Source organism: Lutra lutra, chromosome 4, assembly GCF_902655055.1.
Source record: "Lutra lutra chromosome 4, mLutLut1.2, whole genome shotgun sequence".
Classification (NCBI taxonomy): domain Eukaryota; kingdom Metazoa; phylum Chordata; class Mammalia; order Carnivora; family Mustelidae; genus Lutra; species Lutra lutra.
Window position 1 is genome coordinate 32,001,054 of NC_062281.1, and position 21,434 is coordinate 32,022,487.

Consider the following 21,434-nt stretch of genomic DNA (forward strand, 5'->3'; position numbering starts at 1 on the left):
TTCTACAGAGATGATCATGAAACTTTTTTTTTTTCTATAAACCTGGTAAATGGTATGTTGAAATGTTAACTGCTCTTGCTTTCCTGGAATAAACTTAATTTGGTTATATTATTCTTTTATATATGGCTGATTTGATTTGTGGCTATTTTATGTAGGATTTTATACCTATATTCATAAGAGACTGTTTAGAACTTTACTTCCTTGTAAGTATGGTAGTTTTGGTATCAAGGTCACGCTGGCCTCAAAAGGCAATATCCAAAGTTCTCTCTTAATACTCTGGAGAAAGTTCATCTAATTAAGACTGACTTTTTTCCTTTAATACTTAAAAGAATTACCTAGTGGAACCATCTGGGCCTGGTTTTTTTGTGGACTATTTTTTTCACTAACAGACTCAAATTCTGCAATACAGAAATCATTATTTCTTCTTGGGTCAGGTTTAACAAATTCTGTTTTCCAAAATGTTTTTTCCATCTTACCTACATTGTGAAATTTATTGATGTAAAAATTGAGTGACAATATGCTCTCCTTTTTAAAGTCTAGAAGGCTCTGTAGTAATGTCTTTCACTTTTCAATGGTACTTTTTCTTCATCTTCCTAGAGGTTTAGTTTTATTATTCTCAGATTTTGTCTTGTGTCCTGGTTTAAATTTTACTGACTTCTGTTCCTATCTTCATTTTGCCCTACCTTTTATTTTCATTAGGCTTAATTTGTTGTTGTTCTAGCTTCTAGAAATGGAGGCTTAAGAATCTTTTCTTCTGCCTATCACTTTATATTACCATATCCCCAAAATTTGTCTCAAGAATTCTCTCTTTTCACTCAGACTATAATCTCCAAGGGCATTTCATTTGTAAGTTATGGTTGCAATATCTACTTGTATATTGTTGATTAAAAAAATTTTTTTAACAGAATGAAATAGTAACACCCATCCCCATCGGCTCTCTAATTTCTCATAACCAACCTAATTTCCCTATCTGCTGCTTCTCTTTTTTGTACATCACTCATATCAATGGATAATTTACCCAGTTCCTAAGTAAAACACCTAAGAATTATCCTTATCTCTTTCTGACAAGTAGTAATGAAATTGTGTTAACACTAATTCCTAAATCTCTTTCAAATCCATGCTCCCTTTCCCCCCAAGCTTCCTTCTTGATCACTATTGCTACAATTCTTATTCAGGCCTCATTATTTTTCCTCTGGACTGTGTGTAAAGGCTTGTCTCCTGGCCTCTAGTTTTTTTCCTCTACCAATCTAATTTTCAGAGATCTCTCTGAAGTGTAAACGTGATTGCGTCATTCCTCTGCTCGAATTTTCTTAATTGCTCCTATGAGATAAAAAAAAAAAAAATCTGAATTTCTTGGCATTGCACATAACGAAATTTTTTATGCCATCAGTCCTACCTTGCTATGCACTCCCCATCAAAAAAGAAAATAACGTAATTTAAAAATATCAAATGACTTGCGTACTTCTTCACAAGCCAAGTACCCTCTTTTCCTCATTTTTTAAACTATCATGCTCTCTCTACTTGAAGGCATCCTTCTATCATTACTATTACCACCACCACACTACCCAAAACTACTAAAAGCATTTTTTACACATAAACCATAGTAGTAGGCTTAATCAAAGACTTCTTAAATATGAAAGTAACTTGATTATTCAATAACACCAAACTCAAATTTGTATTTAAGTATTTGATTTTATTTGGTATACACCACTATGACCTTATTGTAACTGAAATCCAATACAGGATTTTTTTAGTTATTTATTTTCTTTTAATTATTAGTCAACTCCACAAAGACAATAATACTGCTGTGGAAGACCAAAGGGGGAAAAATGATATATTTATTTACAATTCTCTATATTGTAAACATTTAATCTATATACTGTTACTAACTTATAATGAGAGAGCTTTACATAGACAAGGAAGTGATGCCCACATTTCTATTCACATTCAGCGATAGCATATTAAATAGATCAGATTTTGTTTTCCATTAGCATTATGCCTTCTTTAGATAATTATCTAAACTTTCAAAAGATCTAAATATATTCAAGTCCTATACAACTAAAACTACTAAAGCCAACATATTTGGCTTATAATTTCCTTTTTAGAATAATTTAAAGTGCTATAAGCAACCTGGCAATCAACACTTTCTATAAGAACAAAACTACCTTTAAACATTAATTTACAAGATAATATACAATGTTTATCTGGAATAGCTGAAATTTCAGCACAAGGTCACTGTCACATGTATAACAGCAGGATTTTTTTTTTTTTTTTTTTGCATAACATGAAGCTTTGAAATTAACTGATGAATGACCGCCACAATGGCATATTATTGGTTTCCTACAAAAGAGGATAAGAACTACTAGTATATTCTATCTTGTCTTTGTTTTTTTTTTTTTTTTTGAGGTCACTTGACAGTAAGTTTGCATATTCAACAAGTCTACTGAGTTACAATATTGTCTACTATAATCATTGCCCTTTTATAACAGCAAATGCTAATGGTAGTTAATAACATATACCACTCAAAAAAAGATTTTTCCCCTTTTGAACAGGAACCTATATTTTGGGAGTTGGTGTGCAAGAAGGCTAAAACAACAGAACTATAAAACAGTGTATCTGACACAATATGTTGAAGAAATATGCATCTGTTTCATAGTTTTTGTACTTATGATAATGCCCTGCTAAGCTACAAATACGTAAATAGTATATTTTCTCGCTTGATATATTAAGTCCACTAGAATCAAGTTCTCATTCTCCTTTGTATTATATAACTTTACCAGATAATCCAATCATGAAAGCATATGCCCAAACCTGCAGATCATGTGCACTGTGGTCTATTACAACCAGAATTCTCTTCAATTTTCATTTTTATTAAAATGAAATTGAGAATACCTGAAAATTAATAAAGAGAATGTTGTAGTATGAATTAAAACTAGAACTCAGTGGTTTATGGACTACTCATTATTTTGGCATGTATTTTTTCCTTCACAAGAATGACTAAGTTGAGCCTGTCCAAAAGTCACCTGTTGCAACCTCACAAATACCTCACAGCATTATCTAGTCTATTCTCTCAATGTCCCAATTAGACCGCTCTAGTAAAACAATCAAAAGAGTTTTAAAAAGAATAAACCAAAAGAGGTTCAAAAAAAGAGCACCATCCTATTAGGAGACTGAGATAACATGGACTGTAGATGAGGTGGTTACTGTGATTAAAATGCTGCCAAAATTCTGACAAAACCCAAGCTGTTATACTGCATGGACCCACACCATGGTCTAAACCTAAAAAACTCTGGGGCAGAAACATGATTTTAAAAATAAATTCTAAAATTATAGCTGTAAAAAATGGTGATACAATTAATTTTAAAGCACAAGTGACATGTTACATTGTATTGCTTCTTGAACTTTCCAAACAATGCTTGTCCATGTCAGGTTTGGGCCATTATCCTGCCAAGACAGAGAGCATTACATTTATTCAAAAGCCCAGATTTCAATGTCTTGAATAAAGAAATCTTCCTTCTTAGAAAGTGTATGATTCCCAAATGTTTTACAAGAATGGCTTCTTCCATGGTAGAGATCTCCATCAAGCCAAAGGGCAAATTCTCCCCTGCAATATATAAAAGAAAACAGTTTTAGCAATAATCAATTAATACTTATGCCCTAAGTTGTAAGATAAATATTGCAGGGGTTGTAAAATAATAATTTTAATGTGACATTTCAATATTCAAAACTCTAAAATCATTCGTTTTTTCAAACCCTTTCCTACTCCTTTCCATACTAGTACAAGGCAATTTTGTTTTGCTCACATCCCAGTATAAAAATCACTTAGTGCACAGATTAAGCAACAAAATGAATCCTCTAAAATTAACTTCACATAGAATTCTTTTGGCTGCACAGGTGCCACTCTGTTATTCTTTGCCTGGTATTACGAGTTTCTCTTTGGTAAATGGTTTTAATATATTTGACATGAGTTAAATATTTAATGTATTTAACATGAAAACTCCTTCTCATCTAACATTAACATGCATGGTTAATGTTAAGAGTTCAATATCTAATTCACAACTTAGGAAACTTTAGACTTCAGTTTGCTCAAGGTCCCATATATAATATATGTTGAAACCAGAATCTAAATCAGGTCTAACTCCAAAGCCTATACTTAGTCCATCACATCATGATTTACATTCGGGGGCTCCTGTTTGGAATTCTGGAATATCAAAGTCCATGTTGCTCTAGGTTTCTGAGCCTGTACTCTCCTTCTTCAAAGACTGTAAACTGGTCTTAAGTTGCTATCAAATGACCCAATGTTTAGTTTAGCTAACTGCAATCACATGGTATAATCAAAATCAAGTTCCAGCAGACATCTAATGACATTATGTATGTTATTTTCAAAGATTCAAGGCATCTTTAACAGCTTAAAATTATCAGCCATTTGCCTGTGAGGACTTCCTGGAGAGCTAACTGAATCACATTACGACTACCAGTTGGAGTAGGGCTGAATGACTGCCTGCACCCCACCAATAAAAAAAGATGTAATTGGAACATATAAACATATGCTGATTCCAACAACTAAGAATAACATGGTTTTTAGTTATCTGGTTAGGTCCTTCAGAGAAAGCTATAATAACCATGGTAATTTTTTAATCACTGAAATCATGTCTTCCAAACACCTACCTATAGAAAAGCTTAAGAGAAATTTGTTAGAATCACTCAGGATAATGAATATTCTTGCATACTAACAAAATTCTGCAGCCTAACTCAATTATTGTAAATCCTCTGCTGTGGGAAACAAATAATACTTTTATAAGTTTGGGAATTATTTAGCATACTTTATATCTGATCCTGAAGGATGGAGAGAAATACCAAAAGAAGGAGTCAACGTTTGCTAAGAAGTACTATTTGAAAAGTCTAGGCTAGGAGAAGTAGAGCAAACTACTTCCAAACACTGTCTTTTAAAGACTGAATAAAGTTGGGGTGCCAAAATAAACAAAAGTTCTCATAGTGCTTGCCATGTAAAGGGAATCAAATTAATGACTGAAGCATACTGTTAAAAACAAAGCAAATAAGAAAACAAATTTCTATTATTCTCCTACATATCAATCCAAAGAGTCTCCAGGGTAGAATAAAAAGGAAACAATTGGATCTTTTTAATACATTGGGAGAAACAACATACCATCATGTTTTTAAAACATTTGAGAAGGTCTAAGATATCAGTGTATTTCACTTTCAAATACCAAGGAGTCACTCTACTCTAAAAGATGGGTTTTAATCAAAAGGGAATCAACAGCATTTTAAAATGAATAAACAAATATTTTATCAATAGTTTCACGTACTACATATAAGCACCTCCCTGTGAATGTATTTTCTTAATCATAATATACAAATTAAGATTCAAATGTCCAAACTTTCTAAAAATAACTGATTTTATAAATAACACAGATGAACAGTTTCTTTAAACACCTCATGGTAAAATGTTCAAGAGACTTACCCTCCACCACCAAAAGCTAGTGAATCCATGTCTCCTTTGATAAAAAACATATTATCTCCTGTCCACTTAAAGACCTACATAAATAAAAAGAAAGCTTTAAATATGTAGATGGAAACAGTTACTATATAGAGTTAGTTCTCCTAAATCCCAAGTACTTAACAAAGCCTAGATTGACAGTAAGAGGAATAGTAACAGTATGAACAAAAGACTGGGCACAAGGGTCTGATGCTTTGGGCTTCAGTAGTTGTATGACTAAGTTTAAAAGCACACAACTTTCATTTCCAATTCCTCAAATCTTACTATCTCTTTACACATAGTTCTCTTTTCTATATATGTGTCAAGAACTGGATAGTTAGTGAAAAAAGTTGAAGCAGAAAATCAGTTAAAAAATTAATATAGATGCCATTAACTTTTACCATTAAACATAATTGTACACTAATTTGATAATACTTTGATATAAGGCCAAAGTATTTTCTTTGGATACAGATTTGCCTATCATCATTCTTATGTAAGCCTACTACATGTTAATGGTTTCTAGTTTCAATTTTTTTAAAAAGCAGTGAGGACATAAAAACACTTAAGAAGTCCAAGAGCAAAATTTCTAGATGTTCACATTCTTAAATATCTTTTTTACTAATCTTCCATGGGAATTTTACTTAAACCTAATAAACAGCCATTTCTAGCACCACACCTCACCTTTATCAACTTTTCCCTAAGTATTCATTATACTTTTCAATAAAATAAACTTTTTAAAATTTTTTTTCAATAAAATAAACTTTAACATTTGCTTTTTCATAGTTATAAAACATCTAATCTGTAACATTATCTGGTAGAAATAGCACAGAAAGATTTAAGTATAAGCACAACTGATGCTTAAAAAATCTGTAACGGGAACCTGGGTGGTTCAGTCAGTTGGCCTTTGGCTCCAGGTTTTGGCTGAGATCATCATCTCATGGGTGGTGAGATCCAGCCCCACGTCAGGCTTCAAGCTTAGTGGGGAGTTTGCTGCTCTGCCTCTCTCTCCCCCTGCCCTTACCCCCACCCCGCTCACACTTTCTAAAATGAGTAAATAAATCTTTAAAAAAAAAAATCTGTAACAATTATAAACTTCCAGTTAGCTGCAGGCATCGGTTATATTTTATGAGGGAACAGAAAGCATTGGTTAATCTGGTGAGCCAGTGAAGCACAAGGCTTCTAGTGTATTATCAAACCCTTCCTATTCTGCTCATCACAGACACTATTTTTAAAGACTACTTTTTTAACCAACTGTGCTGATTCCTTTTTCAAGATCATAATTTCACTCTTAGGAAAGGTTTGACACACTGAACTTTAATGTACCTAAGATGCTGCGACTGCATGCAATGTTTTAAACAGTCAACATATTGATTGAAATTCATGTACATCTCTACATTTTAGATCTTACTGGCAATGGAATGTAGTCAATTTAAGTTAATCAAGCCATAATAAAGAAAAAGAAGTCAGGTAATTAACGGATTTAAACCCAAATGATTAATTTTTTAAGTTTTCAATAATTACATCATGCAACTTAGTAACTGAAAGTTTCTAAGAATTTCACAAAGGCAATTCAGAACAGTAATAATGATGTATACTCCTTACTGAGACCATGATGTATGTCTGATACTATGCCAAGTGTTGTATATATGATTCTCATTTAATTTTTAAACAATCTCGTTACATTTTATGGTTCCCATTCTAGCCATAGGAAAGTTGGACTTCAAAATGGTCAAAAAGTGCTAAGTTACAGTTAGTAAAAGACAGAGATGAGAGTCAAATGCAAGTGTGTATGACTCCAAAGTGCATGTTCTTTTCATTATGCCATCTCTTTATAAACTGGATTTTGGAATAATTGTCCTTACCTCAAACTCTGGACAGAAAGTAAAAACAAAGGTCTCTCCAGTACCATAAAAGCCATCACTCACTTTAAATGGCTCAGATGCTAATGCACCAAAAACCTAAGGATTAAAAAAAGGCATGCTCAATGACATGACTATTAATTTGCTTCATTAAGCATTACCTCACTATTTAGGTTTAAGATGTAAAAACAACCAGAAATGTAATATAATTTTATCTACTTCTACTTAAAAAGGAAAACACGATTGGCTATTATAAAATTTGCATTATTGTCAAGTACAAAGCCTATCACTTCTCAATGGAAAATTTTTCCTAGTTTTGAAATCTAAAAGGATGCTTATTGGGGTGCATGGGTGGCTCAGTCATTAGGCGGCTGCCTTGGGCTCAGGTCTTTATCCCAGGACTGAGCCCCACACTGGGCTCCCCGCTCAGCAGGAAGCCTGCTTCTCCCTCTCCCACTCCCCCTGCTTGTGTTCCCTCTCTTGCAGTCTCTGTTAAATAAATAAATAAAAATCTTTAATTTAAAAAAATTTTTAAAAATTAAAAAAGGATGCTTATTATGACAATTAAACAGTCTTAAAAAGTGATTATCGGGCGCCTGGGTGGCTCAGCGGTTTAAAGCCTCTGCCTTCGGCTCAGGTCATGATCCCAGGGTCCACATCGGGCTCTCTGCTCAGGGAGGAGCCTGCTTCCTCCTCTTTCTCTCTCTGCCTGCCTCTCTGCCTACTTGTGATCTCTGTCAAATAAATAGATAAAATCGTTTTTAAAAAAAAAAAGTGATTATCACATTTCAGGAGAACATATATGCACAAAACACGTACAATAAGGATAACAAGTTACAGAGGGATTACAGGATTTAGGAAAGCAAAAACCCTTCTGCACAGGTAAACATTCTACTACTAAAATGGTATATGCTCTTTTTGTCTTCATTAGACAATAAATTCAACGAGGGAAGGCTTTTGGTCTGAATTTCTTGGACCTGAAATGCTATGCTTTTACACAGAACAAGATACAAAACATAAATAACCTAAAAAAAGAATGAGTGAATAAGGAACTGGGAAAAGGTATTTCAATGCTCTGGGTCTAAATTTCCACATCATAAAATGGGAATGTAGAGGGTTTTATAGATGATTTCTATAGTCACTTTAACAGTCTTAATTTTTGATAATCTATTGATAATCTACTTTTACGGTATTTATATTTTTAAAATAGACTTTCTTACTGAAAGGTGTAAGCATATATATATATTTCATATAAATACAAACACACAGCTCAATGTGGAATTATCACAGAGCAGTCTCATTTGACCTTCAATTAGAACAAGAAACAGAACATCATTAGCACTTCAGAAGCTATTCCTGTGCCTCCTCAGCATCACCACCTCCACTTCCCCAGGGAAGTTAAAAAGCTAGAATACCATAGATTTGTTTTGCCCGTTTATGAAATTTCCTTAAATGCATTTGTAAGACAGTTTCTCCTTAGTGTCTGATTTCCAACTCAATATAACATGTGTGACACGAATCTATGCTATGGCATGTAGTAAGCAGTTTCTTCATTCTTGTGCTGCAATTACCTTTTACTGGGTATATAACTTTGGGGAAGTTGATGAAATTCTTTTAGTCATAGTTACTCTTCTTTAGAACAGTGATGATAAAAGTATCAATCTCATAGGGTTTTGATGATTAAATAAGATAAGGCACATCAATGATTAGTCAAATATGTAGAAACAGCACAATAAAGATGTCAGTAGTAGTAGTGTTTTGTTCTTTAAATTAATATTGCTATTTCATCCTGTCATTACTCTCCAATCTGAACTAACTGACCTGAATTAGATGTTTCAGGAACGAACCAAAACCAATACCAATATTTCTCTTGCTTACCTATGGTTTTGTTCTTGGTATCTTCTTCATACAATTATCTTTAACTTTCAAAACTATGCTTCAAGACTCTGTAATTTTCACCCTTTCCATGAACTTCATTCTCACCTTGTCCAAATAGATATGAACACCCCTTATGCTTTCTCTAGGTTCTCACTACATTTGGCATATTTTGCTTATTCCAGGAGATACTAGTACACCTAAATGTTCTTTTTTACCAGACTATAATCCCTTAACGGATTCATGCTCCTATCTATCCTCTGTAGCACCCAAAAATGTCTTCTATATTAGAAGTACTAATAAAATTATCAGATAAACTTAATAAAAATGTACTAATGGAAATTTTATGAAAAATATATTAAATGTTTCTTTTAACTGTAAGCTCTTAAAGGGTAAGGTGTCTATTTAGTTATTTTTCATACCTGCCCATCACTGTCTTTAATCACCATCAGCACTGGGGTGTCTAAACCTGTCATTGTTCGATAAAGAGTCTTCAAGCTTGTGCCATGCTTCCCAGTGCCATAAACAAGAGTCCATGGATAGCCAATTGTTCTTGGTGGAAGATGCTTGGTAAGCTTTGAAAAATAAAATGTTAACATTTTACTTGATAGCTTATTGTCAATATACAAGACAGTAATGTCAGCTGAAATGTAATGGTACTTTATAAAATGTAGGCTACAAAAATAACAGTAGAAATTATTCTCAAAGATACAGAGATGCATAAAGAATAACTGTACACTTCTCAGAATGAAACAGTAATTGTGCACCAGGAAAGGAAAGGAACATGCCAAATAAGGACATGGATTAGAAGAGAGACAAGAAATAGGGTTTACTTATTGTTTTTACCCTCTGTATTAAATTAGCAAAAATACTGAATGGACTGTTAAGTTATTAACAAACTCTCAAATAATGGGCCCTAGAAACTGAGCTTCAACATTTTATAGCTGTGTGACTTTGAGAAAGATACTAAATTTCTCTATGCCTAAATTTTTTCACTCATAAAATACACACAATAAAGAGTATCCAACTCTGATAGGTCCTATAAAAAACACATGACATAATCACATAAACCAAGTAACTACTACATAGTAAGAAATCAAAATTTTGGCTATTATAACATCTCATATAAATTGCTATTTTTTATTTTAATGTCTGCTCCTAACAGACATCTTCTGTTGCACTAGTTGCTATATTTTGTTTTTTATTCACAGGAAAGGAAGACTAATAGCAGTAACCCTACTTCTTTAGCTTGAAAACAACTGAAAAGAGGCCGTTTTACTCTTATGGGCATACACTCAGAAATGCACATATGTATGTCATACCTTTTCAATTTGATCTGGCAGTAACAGTTCACTGGGATCACTTAGGTTTGGTCGAAATGATTCAGACTCCAGGTCTGCTTTCAATGGAGCAATCTGCTTTGAATTTAGGTCTTCTCTTGTAGTAATCTAAAGAAGTAAACAGCAGCAGCATGTTAATATAAAAGTGCAACATACATTAAACAATGTCTGCCTTTTGAGAGAAATAAAACTTTGTACCTTAAAAAAGTGGGCTAAAACTTTAATTTAGGATTTTAGAAGTCAAAAGATGCTCCATCTAATAACAGTAGTATATCCAAGGTAGGAAAAGATTTTTAAATATAAACAGACATTTTTCTCAACCACTGTATGATGGAAAGATAATGATTAACACCCTTATTTCTGTGTGAAAGGAAAAGTCATATGCAAACTTTAATTTTCCTGCTGAAGGGCAAAAGTGAGCCAGCTAGCTTGCTATTTATCAGTGCTATTTAAAATATGTGGGATTTTTTTTTCATGGTAAACATAAAATTAACCAGAAATAATTAAGAAAACTTTCTGGGTGCCAAAATTTTAAAGAATGATCCAAAGAAAGTATAGCTTTTCATCAGTATGTGTGCATACATAGATTTATTTGCTTCACTGAAAAACTACCATTACTTAGAAAATGACTTCCTTATTATTACTTTCAAAACAATTTTTGTAAATAGAGTTGGACCACACAAGAAATTTAAAAGTCAATTTTTTCATACCTATATTTTAAAAATTAGATAAATGTGACACATTAAAAAAGAATGTATGCTTTTGCATGATGGAAATGATCCTAAAACGATATTCTTAAAATGATAAAAATGTCAATTAACTCAAAACAAACTTGGATACAATCTATTCTGTTGATACTTTTTCATTTTTTATTACTAATTATTTTATAAAGTAACATTATTACTTTTATTTTAATATATAAAATGCAGTAACATTGGGAAATAAAAGATATAAAACATAACTACTATTGATGTAACTTTTAAGTCGGAAAATAGTACTCTATTGGAGCAGATAACTAAAATGCAGCAATGTACAGCCACTGATTCCATTAAGAATGAAATCTTGCTAAATTATTTTGTTCCTTTAACAGATTTCTTACCAAACCTAAACAGCATATATTTTCAACCAATACATGTTCTAGAACTGTATTGTTTTTTGATGAGAAGTTAAACTATATTAATTCCTTCACATCATCAGCATGTTTTACCCTTATTCTGATGATGTGAAAGGTTAAAAAAAAAAAATCCAAGGCAGCATGAGAAGCATTAAAAGAAAAGAAAAAATTCAGTAGTTCTAGCACAGCCATGAAAACATCATCTCATTAAGAAGAGGAAAGCACACAATACACAAAACTGAAAAATGAGTTCAACTGTATCACTTTGTTTCTTAAAAAAAAAAATCACAAAGATTATTCCATGGAATTTTAAATAATTTATCTAGTTCTGATATCTAGGATATTATTCTAAAGTATTTCTAATACCAACCAGGAATACCTCAAAAACAAAAACAATTTATCTCATTAAAATATTTGATGTGAGGTTGATACAACTGAAATAACCTTAAAGAAGAGAAAATATTTAAGTCTTGTTATTCATTAAAAGGTTTTCAATTGTCTGATAGTACTTCATCTTTCAGATTTTATTTAGTAAAGATTCAACCTCAAACCCAAAACATTCTTCCAATTTTAAAAGTAAATGAACACTTGTCATTGCTCTAAGAAACACACAATACTGAGAATAGTTCTACAGTGACAGAAAATTCCTCTGAATATTTTTAAAATGAAAAGATGACAGAAAAGATAATCCTAAAGCTCTTCAAGACAAAACTGGACTCTTTAAAAACAAAAAGGAATTTTCTGATGGGTTATCTTAGTGCCACAGTCAAAACAAATCCTTTAAAAATGAGATTTGCCCTGACGGAAGACACTAAAAACAGGGAGTGTTCGATCTCTGGAGGGATTTAAACTACTGAATGGGGCACCTGGAGACGTCTGCAGAGTGTGCGTAGTTCTTCAGTATTTAGAGCATCGATCCTGCGGTGATACTCAGCCACTGACACTACCTGAATATGGAGACAGGAAGACAATAATTCCACTGACAGTTGAGAAAAAGAGCCAGAACAAAGCAAAACAAAAAAATGGAGAAATTTAAATGGAGAAAGAGAACTGTATTCAGGGTTTCTTTCCCCACTCCATGCTGAAAATCCAGGACATACCGATATCAAGCTATAGTGAAATACACATGAATGAGTTTAAAACTGCTATATCCAACTGGTTCATAATATAAGGTTTATGAACTGCTTCATATAGACAGAATTTGATTGAATAAACAGAATTATAGTTACTATTTATAAAGAAATACTACAGAAAACAACATGCTTTGCTAACATCAAAGACAAAATCGAAGATAACATCTAAAATCATAACGGCAAGCATTTTACGAAGAAAAGGCAGTTTCAACTCTCCACTCCAAATCAGTTTAGCTCAAACATTATATCTTAAAGGCAATGCTGAAAGAATTTCTTCTAGGCAAAGATAAGAAACATACCCATGCCATATGATCTGTATCAGAAAAAGGAGGAGGAAGAGTAAGAAATGAAGTACATTAAAAAACCCAAGGTAGTAAGAAAAATAAGCTCTAGAAAGTAAAAATTAGATTTTCCCAAAAGTGTATCTAATCAACAGTACCTTCTCAGGCATGTCTACTTCAGTCTTTCTACAGGACTCTTTTCAGTTTTTTTATCTTTATATTATTTCTTTATATTGGTACTGTAACAGTTATCTGTGACTAAAACTTAATGGCTTTCCTACATTCTGAATTCCTAAGAAAAACTCTTTACCTTCTTAAGTGCCTAGATCAGTCTCTTGCATAATGCAGCTGAAAGTTATATATGAAGAGGAACATTATTATAAAAGTCCACAAAAACACACAAGTTTCCTCAGGTTGATACAATAGCTACAACTTTCTCAGATCATGACCTAATTCCTAAAACAGAAACCGTAACACAGTGAACTCTGGTTGTGCCATAAATACGTGCTGACTCTCCTGAGCTAGGACAGATTGCTCTTGTGATCAACACAGTTGAATCACTGGCTTGGAAAGAGTTGACTTCTAACCTAGGTTTTAAAAAGCTCTTCTTCTAACCAACTAAAATAAATTAACCACCCATATACACTGAGGTAACTCTGACAAGTTATATAAGCCTGTTGAACGCTATGAAAGACATGAGAATAGTAAAAGGAAAAGAAACTGAATAAATATGTTTTCTCATAATATTGACTTTTACAAATTGACAATGCATGCAATGTGATGGTTGATTCTACTCACAAAGAAACCTAAAATGGTTATGATCTCTAGAGCCCTAGAGGATCAGATGTATCTGAGTTTGGGCCCTTCTTTATTTATTTCTCCATAAAACAATGGAATTAATAAGACCACATACAAAATACATTTTTTAATGAAATAATATGAGGAAATAAAATGCACATACAGGACATACTGCCCTGCACATAGTAAATGATAGCTATTATTGTTAGCATTATTTTTGCTTAATTATTTTTCACAAATTACCCTAAGGACTAAAGGGTAATGTCTGAGAGCTTCCTTATTTACTTACTTATTGATTGATTGACAGTATTTATTTATTTATTTATCCATAGTAAAATACTTCAGTTTTGAGAGCTTAACTATCTTGTATACCATGACTCTTCTGAAATTAATTTTAAATTTCAGGATTAGATAAAAATATTAAAGACCTTTCAATTAAGAACAAAAAAAATTTCAATAAAGGTGAAAGAGAAATTAGATCTTAAAAATTAAAAAAAATCACAGCCTGTTTTTCTATGACCAACAAAAGAAATCTCCACAAAATATTAAATGGCCAGCTATATTTTTTTTTTCCCCAGGGTGTTCAATCTGACCAAGTCTCCTAGCCAAGAGTTTTCAAATTATATGACTTATCTACTCCTCTGCATTCCTTCTATCCTTCTGGTTAACATTAATTTTATACTTATTTCTACTAAAGCTCCTTCTGTTACCATATTAAACACATTTCTTTGCTAGAAGTAAAATTAAATTACGCTCACAAAAGGAATCACTTACAAGCTAACCATATCAATATCACTGAGTAGGAGGTATCACTGAGGGAACCACGAACTGCCATCCTAAGTATAAGCTTATAACATTTGGTAAAGTCATAGTTTCTTTTTACTGTCACAAATCTACCTTTTCTCATTCACACTGTTTTTGTAAAAAGCTGTATTTTGGGACTTATAAACTCATTACTTCCTCAATCCAGGCTATAATGAATGAAGATAAAAGAGACTGTCAAAAGAGTCTGTGAATTAAGAAAAAGGGTGTGAAATCAAATGAGTACAGAAACATAGGTCATATCAAAATAAATGAATAAAGACATACAGATTCCTAGTATATATGATGGAACTGAATGTCTTTTTTTTCTTTAAGATTTTATTTATTTATTTGACAGAAATCACAAGTAGGCAGAGAGAGAGGAAGGGAAGCAGGCTCCCTGCTAAGTGGAGAGCCTGATGCGATGCAGGGCTCGATCCCAGGACCCTGGGATCATGACCTGAGCCGAAGGCAGAGGCTTTAACCCACTGAGCCACCTAGGCGCCCCATGGAACTGAATTAGTCTTAAATTAATTTTTATCCCTTTGGTAAATCATACTTCATGTACAGAATTTAATTACCCAAAAGATGAAGTAGATTAAGTAAAAAATGGACACATCTCTACAAAATGTCCTATACCAATTAAAGATGCAGAGTTTGAAGAAACTAACCTCAATTAAAAATATATTCACTATCTTGCTAGTCATTTCTTGAGGAATAAAGTGGTTTGCATATACTGCCGAACCCCCGCTGTAGAACTAAGTACTATGACCTACTCTCTACAGAACTGAGTGCTACTTTCCAGTCTTTTCAGTCTGACAAAGGACTCTCACACAGAGAAAGTGTTTCCCTAAGCACTTATTTTCACAGAATACAAATGTAGGAGCAAGATCAAATCCACCCATCTCTATTACAAAGGGACTAACAACAACCAGTATAGAACAAAAGCTAAAACTACAGAAAACTTACAGTTTATGTCAGTCCCATGAGTAAGAACATGTTCTTCTCCTAGACATAAAGACCAATGCTATGGTCTAATAGTCCTCCTTCTAGGATGTTTGGTATTTCCCCAAGATTACCCCCCCCCAAAAAAAAACAAACAACAACAACAACAAAATCTTCCTTCCCCCAACTGCCCAGCAGACTAACAAAAGTCTGGTAGATAGCTGTGAATGTGACATTTTTATTCCTTACTTCTTACTTTTGTTTCTTAGTAAAGGGAAATGGAGTAGAAAGACAAATATTACCTAATCAATGCCATTTATACTTAGTTTGGTACCCCAAAATATGTTTAATAAGGAGGAAATCTAAGTTGCAGTAGCTAACAAAAAGGCATACAACGGCATCCTTGAAATCACATAAACTTCTGTTTTATACATACACACCGTCTTTATTATAAAATAAGACCTGGATTATGTTAAAACTTTGCTCCTTTTTTCCCCTAAGTGACTACTTTCAAAATAACACTTCACGGGACTATAATAAATAAGGTATAAAAGAAGCAATTAGAGAATCATAAATTAGCCAAAAAGTAGAAAGAGGGGAAAAAAAGAGATCCACAGTGAATCAAAACCAGAACATATTATCAAAGTTTTGATTTGAATAAATCTATATTTAAAGTTACTTCCTCTTAAGTATATTTGTAGGTGACTCAGATTCTCATGAAAAGGCAGATATATTCCCTGTTCTTTTAGTCAAAAAGAAACCTGTTAACCACTCAAAATCACTCAATTACATTATGTGTACGCTGCTTAAGCTTTCTGGAACAATAAATTTAAGAAGTGAATCTCAAAAAGCGAATAATCTTATTTTCTCCACAGTATGTCAGAGAAAAAGAATACTCATTACAAAATCTTGAAATATATAAATCCACTATTACAGTTGGATATTTCAAAGCTCCTATCCTCAGTCATTTATAAATCCAGCAGGCAGAAAATCGGTAAGAACATAGTCAAACTGAAAAACACCTCAATTAACTGGATCTGACATGTACAGTCTACTCATCCAACAACAACAGAACACACATTCTTCTCAAACTCACATGGAACATTCATTAAGACAGACCACATTCTGGTCCATAAAACATAACTGAACAAATAGGTATTATAAAAAGTATGCTCTCAGACCACAACAGAATTAACTAGAAATTATAACAGAATAACAGTGGGGAAAACCCCAACTACTTTTCAACAACACACTTCTAATTAATGCACAGTAAAAATAAGTCCTGGGAGAAATTTTAAATGTTTTGAACCTCATGAAAAAAAAAAAATTCCAAAGTACTGAAATTTGGGGATGCAGTGAAGACAGGAATTAGAGGAAAATTTATAGCGTAGAATGCATATATGAGAAAAGGAAAGATCTAAGATCAATAATCTAAGCTTCCATCTTAGGAAACTAGAAAAAGAACAAATTAAATCTGAAGTAGAAGAAAATAAATGATAAAAAAAATTAACAGATATCAATAAGACTGAAAACAAAATACAGAGAAAAATCAATGAAACAAAGAGCTAATTCTTTGAAAAGGTCAATAAACTGATAACCTCTTGCCAAGCTAACTAAAAGAAGAGAAAAAAGAAATGAATTATGTCAGAAATGAAAAGGGACCATCACTATTGATCCCATGGACATTAATTAAAACAAAGGAATATTACAACGATTTTATTTATTTATTTGAGAGAGAGAGCGAGCATGAGAGGAGAGAGGTCAGCTGGAGATGCAGACTCCCTTCCAAGCGGGAGCCTGATGTGAGACTCGATCCTGGGGCTCCAGGATCATGACTTGAGCCGAAGGCAGTAACTTAACCAACTGAGTCACCCAGGCACCCAGAAAGGAATATTATAAAGGACTCAATACTTATAACTTTGATAACTTAGATGAAATGGACCAATGCCTTTAAAGAAACAAACCACCAGAACTTACACAAGGAAAAACAAAACAAAACAAAATAGATTAACTGAGTAGGCCTATATTGATTAAGAAATTTAATTAGTGGGGCAACTGGGTGGCTCAGTGGGTTAAGCCTCTGCCTTCGGCTCAGGTCATGGTCTCAGGGTCCTGGGATCGGGCCCCTCATCGGGTTCTCTGCTCAGCGGGGAGCCTGCTTCCCTTCCTCTCTCTCTCTGCCTGCCTCTCTGCCTACTTGTGATCTCTGTCAAATAAATAAATAAAATCTTAAAAAAAAAAAGAAATTTAATTAGTAACTACTTATCTTCCAAAACAGAAAATATGAGGCCCAGTTCTAGCCAACTAAAATGAATTAGTTACCAGGAAACATCAAGATACTCTATAGAAAGCTATGCAAACTTGTTGGAAGCTATGAAAGACATAAGAATAAAAAAACAGATAAACTGAACAGATTTCCATTTGTGCCATTATTATTATATTGACTTCTGCAAAGCAACAATGCATGTACTGTGGTAGCTGACTCTGTACTTACAAAGAAAATTACGATTGCTGGCATCTGGATTCACTGATAAATTCTATCAAACATTTAAGGAAGAAATTATGCTAATTCTCTACAGTTCCTTCCAGAAAATAGAGGCAGATGAAGTATTTTCCAAGTCATGAACTAAACATCTGAACAGACACCTCACCAAAGAAGATAAAACAGAAGGCAAAGAAGAATATGAAAAGATGTTCAATATCATCCATCATACATACAAATTAAAATAATGGGATACCACTATATACTTATTTAGAATGGCTAAAATCAAAAGAACTAACATCAATGCTGGTGAGTATGTGGAGCAACAGGAATTCTCATTTACTGTTGGTACAGTGGAAAACAGTATTGCTGCTTTGGAAAAGTCTGGAAGATTGTTACAAAACTAAACATACTCTTACATAATCTGGCACCATGCTCCTTCATATTTACCCAGATGATTTGGAAACTTATCTTCACACAAATTCTTCATGTAATACAGCCTTTCAAGTGTCAAAACTTGGAAGTAACTAAGATGTCTTTCAATAGGTGAAAGGATATATCCAGACAACAGAGTATTAAGTCAGTACTAAAAATAAATTAGCAATCAAGCCATTAGAAGACAGTGAGGAAGTTTACATGTATCTTATTAAAGATGCCATTCTGAAAAGTGTACATATTGTATGATGGCAACTGTATGATACTCTGGAAAAGGCAAAACCACAGAAACAAGAAAATGATCAGTGGTTACAAGATATTCAGGTAAAGAGAGATAAATGGAGGCAGCACAGGGAGCTTAAAAGGTAGTGAAACAATCCTGTATCATCCAATAATGGTATATGTCATTCCACAGAATGTGAAACAGAAAGAATAGACCATAAGGTAAAATACGGACTTTGGGTGACAATAATGTACAATGTTAGTTCATAAATTATAACAAGTACACCATACCAATACAAGCTGTGAATAACAGGAGTACTGTGTGTTGGTGGGGAGAAGGGTATAAGGAAACTCTGTACTTTGCACTCAATTTTTCTATAAACCTAAAATTGTTCCAAAAATAAAATTACTTAGAAAAAATCAGGGGAAGGATAAACACAAAATTTGGAGAGATGGTTACCAATTTGGGGAAAACATGAAATGACAAGGAGAAAGAACATACAGGCTGATACAACTGCTTTGATAATGCTCTAGTTCTTAGTTGGGTAGTGGGATCATAGAAACTCACTTTATTATTACGCCTCCTCACTTGCATATGCAATAAATATACTTTTCAACTACTAAGTCAAATGAATAAGGAAAAAAACATTCTACACTGACTATATATGCATATATCTTTTCAGTTAGGTTGCTGACTAGAAAGCAGATGTTTTACATACAGTAAGATGTATATAAATACTAGTTAATAAATTTCCTGTGAACAGGTACTACAGGTAGGCAACACAGTATAGCAGAAAGAATAGTGGGTTTAGGTACAGACCTCTGCCTTATTTTTAATTCTGCTTTTCAGTAGTTTTGTGAAGTTGAACAACTGCATTTAATCTCTCCATTTCCATGTCTTTCAAACAGAAATAATATTTTAAGCACTTTATGAGGAATAAATGATAATATATGTAAGCCATATATCAAAATAAACACTGACACATTAAATATACAAAATAAATGTTAGTTCCCTTCCCCTGGCTATACTGTAAAGATTTTGAGAGAGAGTAAAGAATTTAAGGGCACAGGCTAAAGCGAAAATGCGTGGATTCAACCACAGCTCTGACCCTTATTTGTTGTAATATGACTGCCTTTTGTTTCTTAAAATGGAGATCAGAGTAGCAATTTTCACAATGAGGATTAAATGATGTTAAGTGTTTAGAATAATATAGTGTTATTAGCATACAGTGTTAGAAGTAATTATTTTTCTCATTAACATGATCATTATCTTGAGCCAAGGTCACTGGAAGATTTTTACATTTAAAGTAGCTCTTCTTAAGGACTTTTTCTTACAGAGATGTAAATAATTTATCACAGGATTTTTTTCTCCTATTTTCATACATGAAAGCCTAAGTACAAAAAAAAATTTGTCTTGTCACATGAGGGCCTAAATATAAAAAAAAAAAAAGTTGACTAATGAAATATTGACAGAGATAAAACAATGTTGCTATATTTAATGATTTGTGACTTTAATCTGATTAAGCCTAAATTCTTATTATAAAATAGGCTTATAATGCTCAAGCAAATTCCTACTGACGGATATTAAAGAGCCAGGATACAGCATATGGTTACAATAAATATATAAATAGCTTCAAATAAATAGTTAGAAATTATAAAGTTTAGGTTGTCAGAATAAACTCTAAACTGGCCTTAAAAAAATAAAGACAGGAAAGTTAAGCATGCTTGATCAATATGGTTCTCACTGAAGTTCAATGGCAAAGGTTTAACTTGATTCCATATATTTTAGAGCATATTTTACCTATTAGTTATTAGTTAATGTCTCTGAGCCTTAACTCATTTGTAAAATGAAAATAATCTAAATCTGGTTAACACACACAGTTACTATAAGGTGAAATATGACACTATATACATAGCATTTAGAAAACTGTCCTGGTTTACATAAATACATAGCCGTATTAATACTAGCTATATGACAGTTTATCAATGAGGGCTACAGATACCATTCTACTAATCAGTTGAGTAAAGATATGATGAATTGTGAAAAGCTACAAAATATTTGTTATTCTTTAAGAATCATTTTCTATTTTTGGTTTTAAAGCACAAGAATCCCTTTTCAGGCAAAATCATATTAGGGAATCTCAATCTACATAACAAGAACTGCTTTCCTTCGAAACCTTATTTTCTTAAGCTTTTCTTCTGCCTTACAGCTACTAGGGTATCCACTCTAAAACAAGGAAAACAGCTAGAAAACCAGAACGTGAACCTGTCCACACATCAAAACATATCACACTGTATTGTCCCATTTTTAAAAATATATCCTGGTGAAGTAAGGAATGTGACAGTCATGCTCTCTGTGCTCCATGACAGCTTAGTTCAGTAACCATTCATACCTGTTCCCTCATCTTTAAAATGGGGAGTAATGCTGATTCTACAAGGTTACTGTGAAGGTTAACTGAAATAATATATAAACTACATGTATGGGAAGAGCTGAAGACCAGTGCGAAGCATGCACTCCTATATGATAAAACCACGTAATAGCTTCCTATAAGAGTAAAAATAGGAAATGTTGAATGTGTTAAGTTTGTCATGCACATTATAATGATCCATAAAATTCAAAACAAGCACATTTTGTTTTGCCTTTTTTCCTAA

The 21,434-nt window shown here is 32.9% G+C and overlaps 1 protein-coding gene across 13 annotated transcripts in view; it reads right to left on the reverse strand.

Annotated features, from left to right (window-relative positions):
* Window positions 1-1,672: 1,672 nt before the first annotated feature.
* The window catches only part of OXR1 (oxidation resistance 1), a 447,991-nt gene continuing 428,229 nt past the window's right edge, over window positions 1,673-21,434 (reverse strand). For 9 of the 13 annotated variants that reach the window (XM_047724297.1, XM_047724290.1, XM_047724299.1 and 6 more), the window contains 6 exons: window positions 12,552-12,632; window positions 10,554-10,679; window positions 9,654-9,806; window positions 7,360-7,455; window positions 5,483-5,556; window positions 1,673-3,604 (listed from right to left, as the gene is read on the reverse strand). In XM_047724297.1, coding sequence (XP_047580253.1) covers window positions 3,469-3,604; window positions 5,483-5,556; window positions 7,360-7,455; window positions 9,654-9,806; window positions 10,554-10,679; window positions 12,552-12,632 — 666 coding nt within the window. In that variant the 3' untranslated portion in view covers window positions 1,673-3,468. The remainder of the gene's footprint in view (window positions 3,605-5,482; window positions 5,557-7,359; window positions 7,456-9,653; window positions 9,807-10,553; window positions 10,680-12,551; window positions 12,633-21,434) is intronic. The other 4 variants (XM_047724292.1, XM_047724294.1, XM_047724303.1 and 1 more) reach the window with 2 other exon arrangements.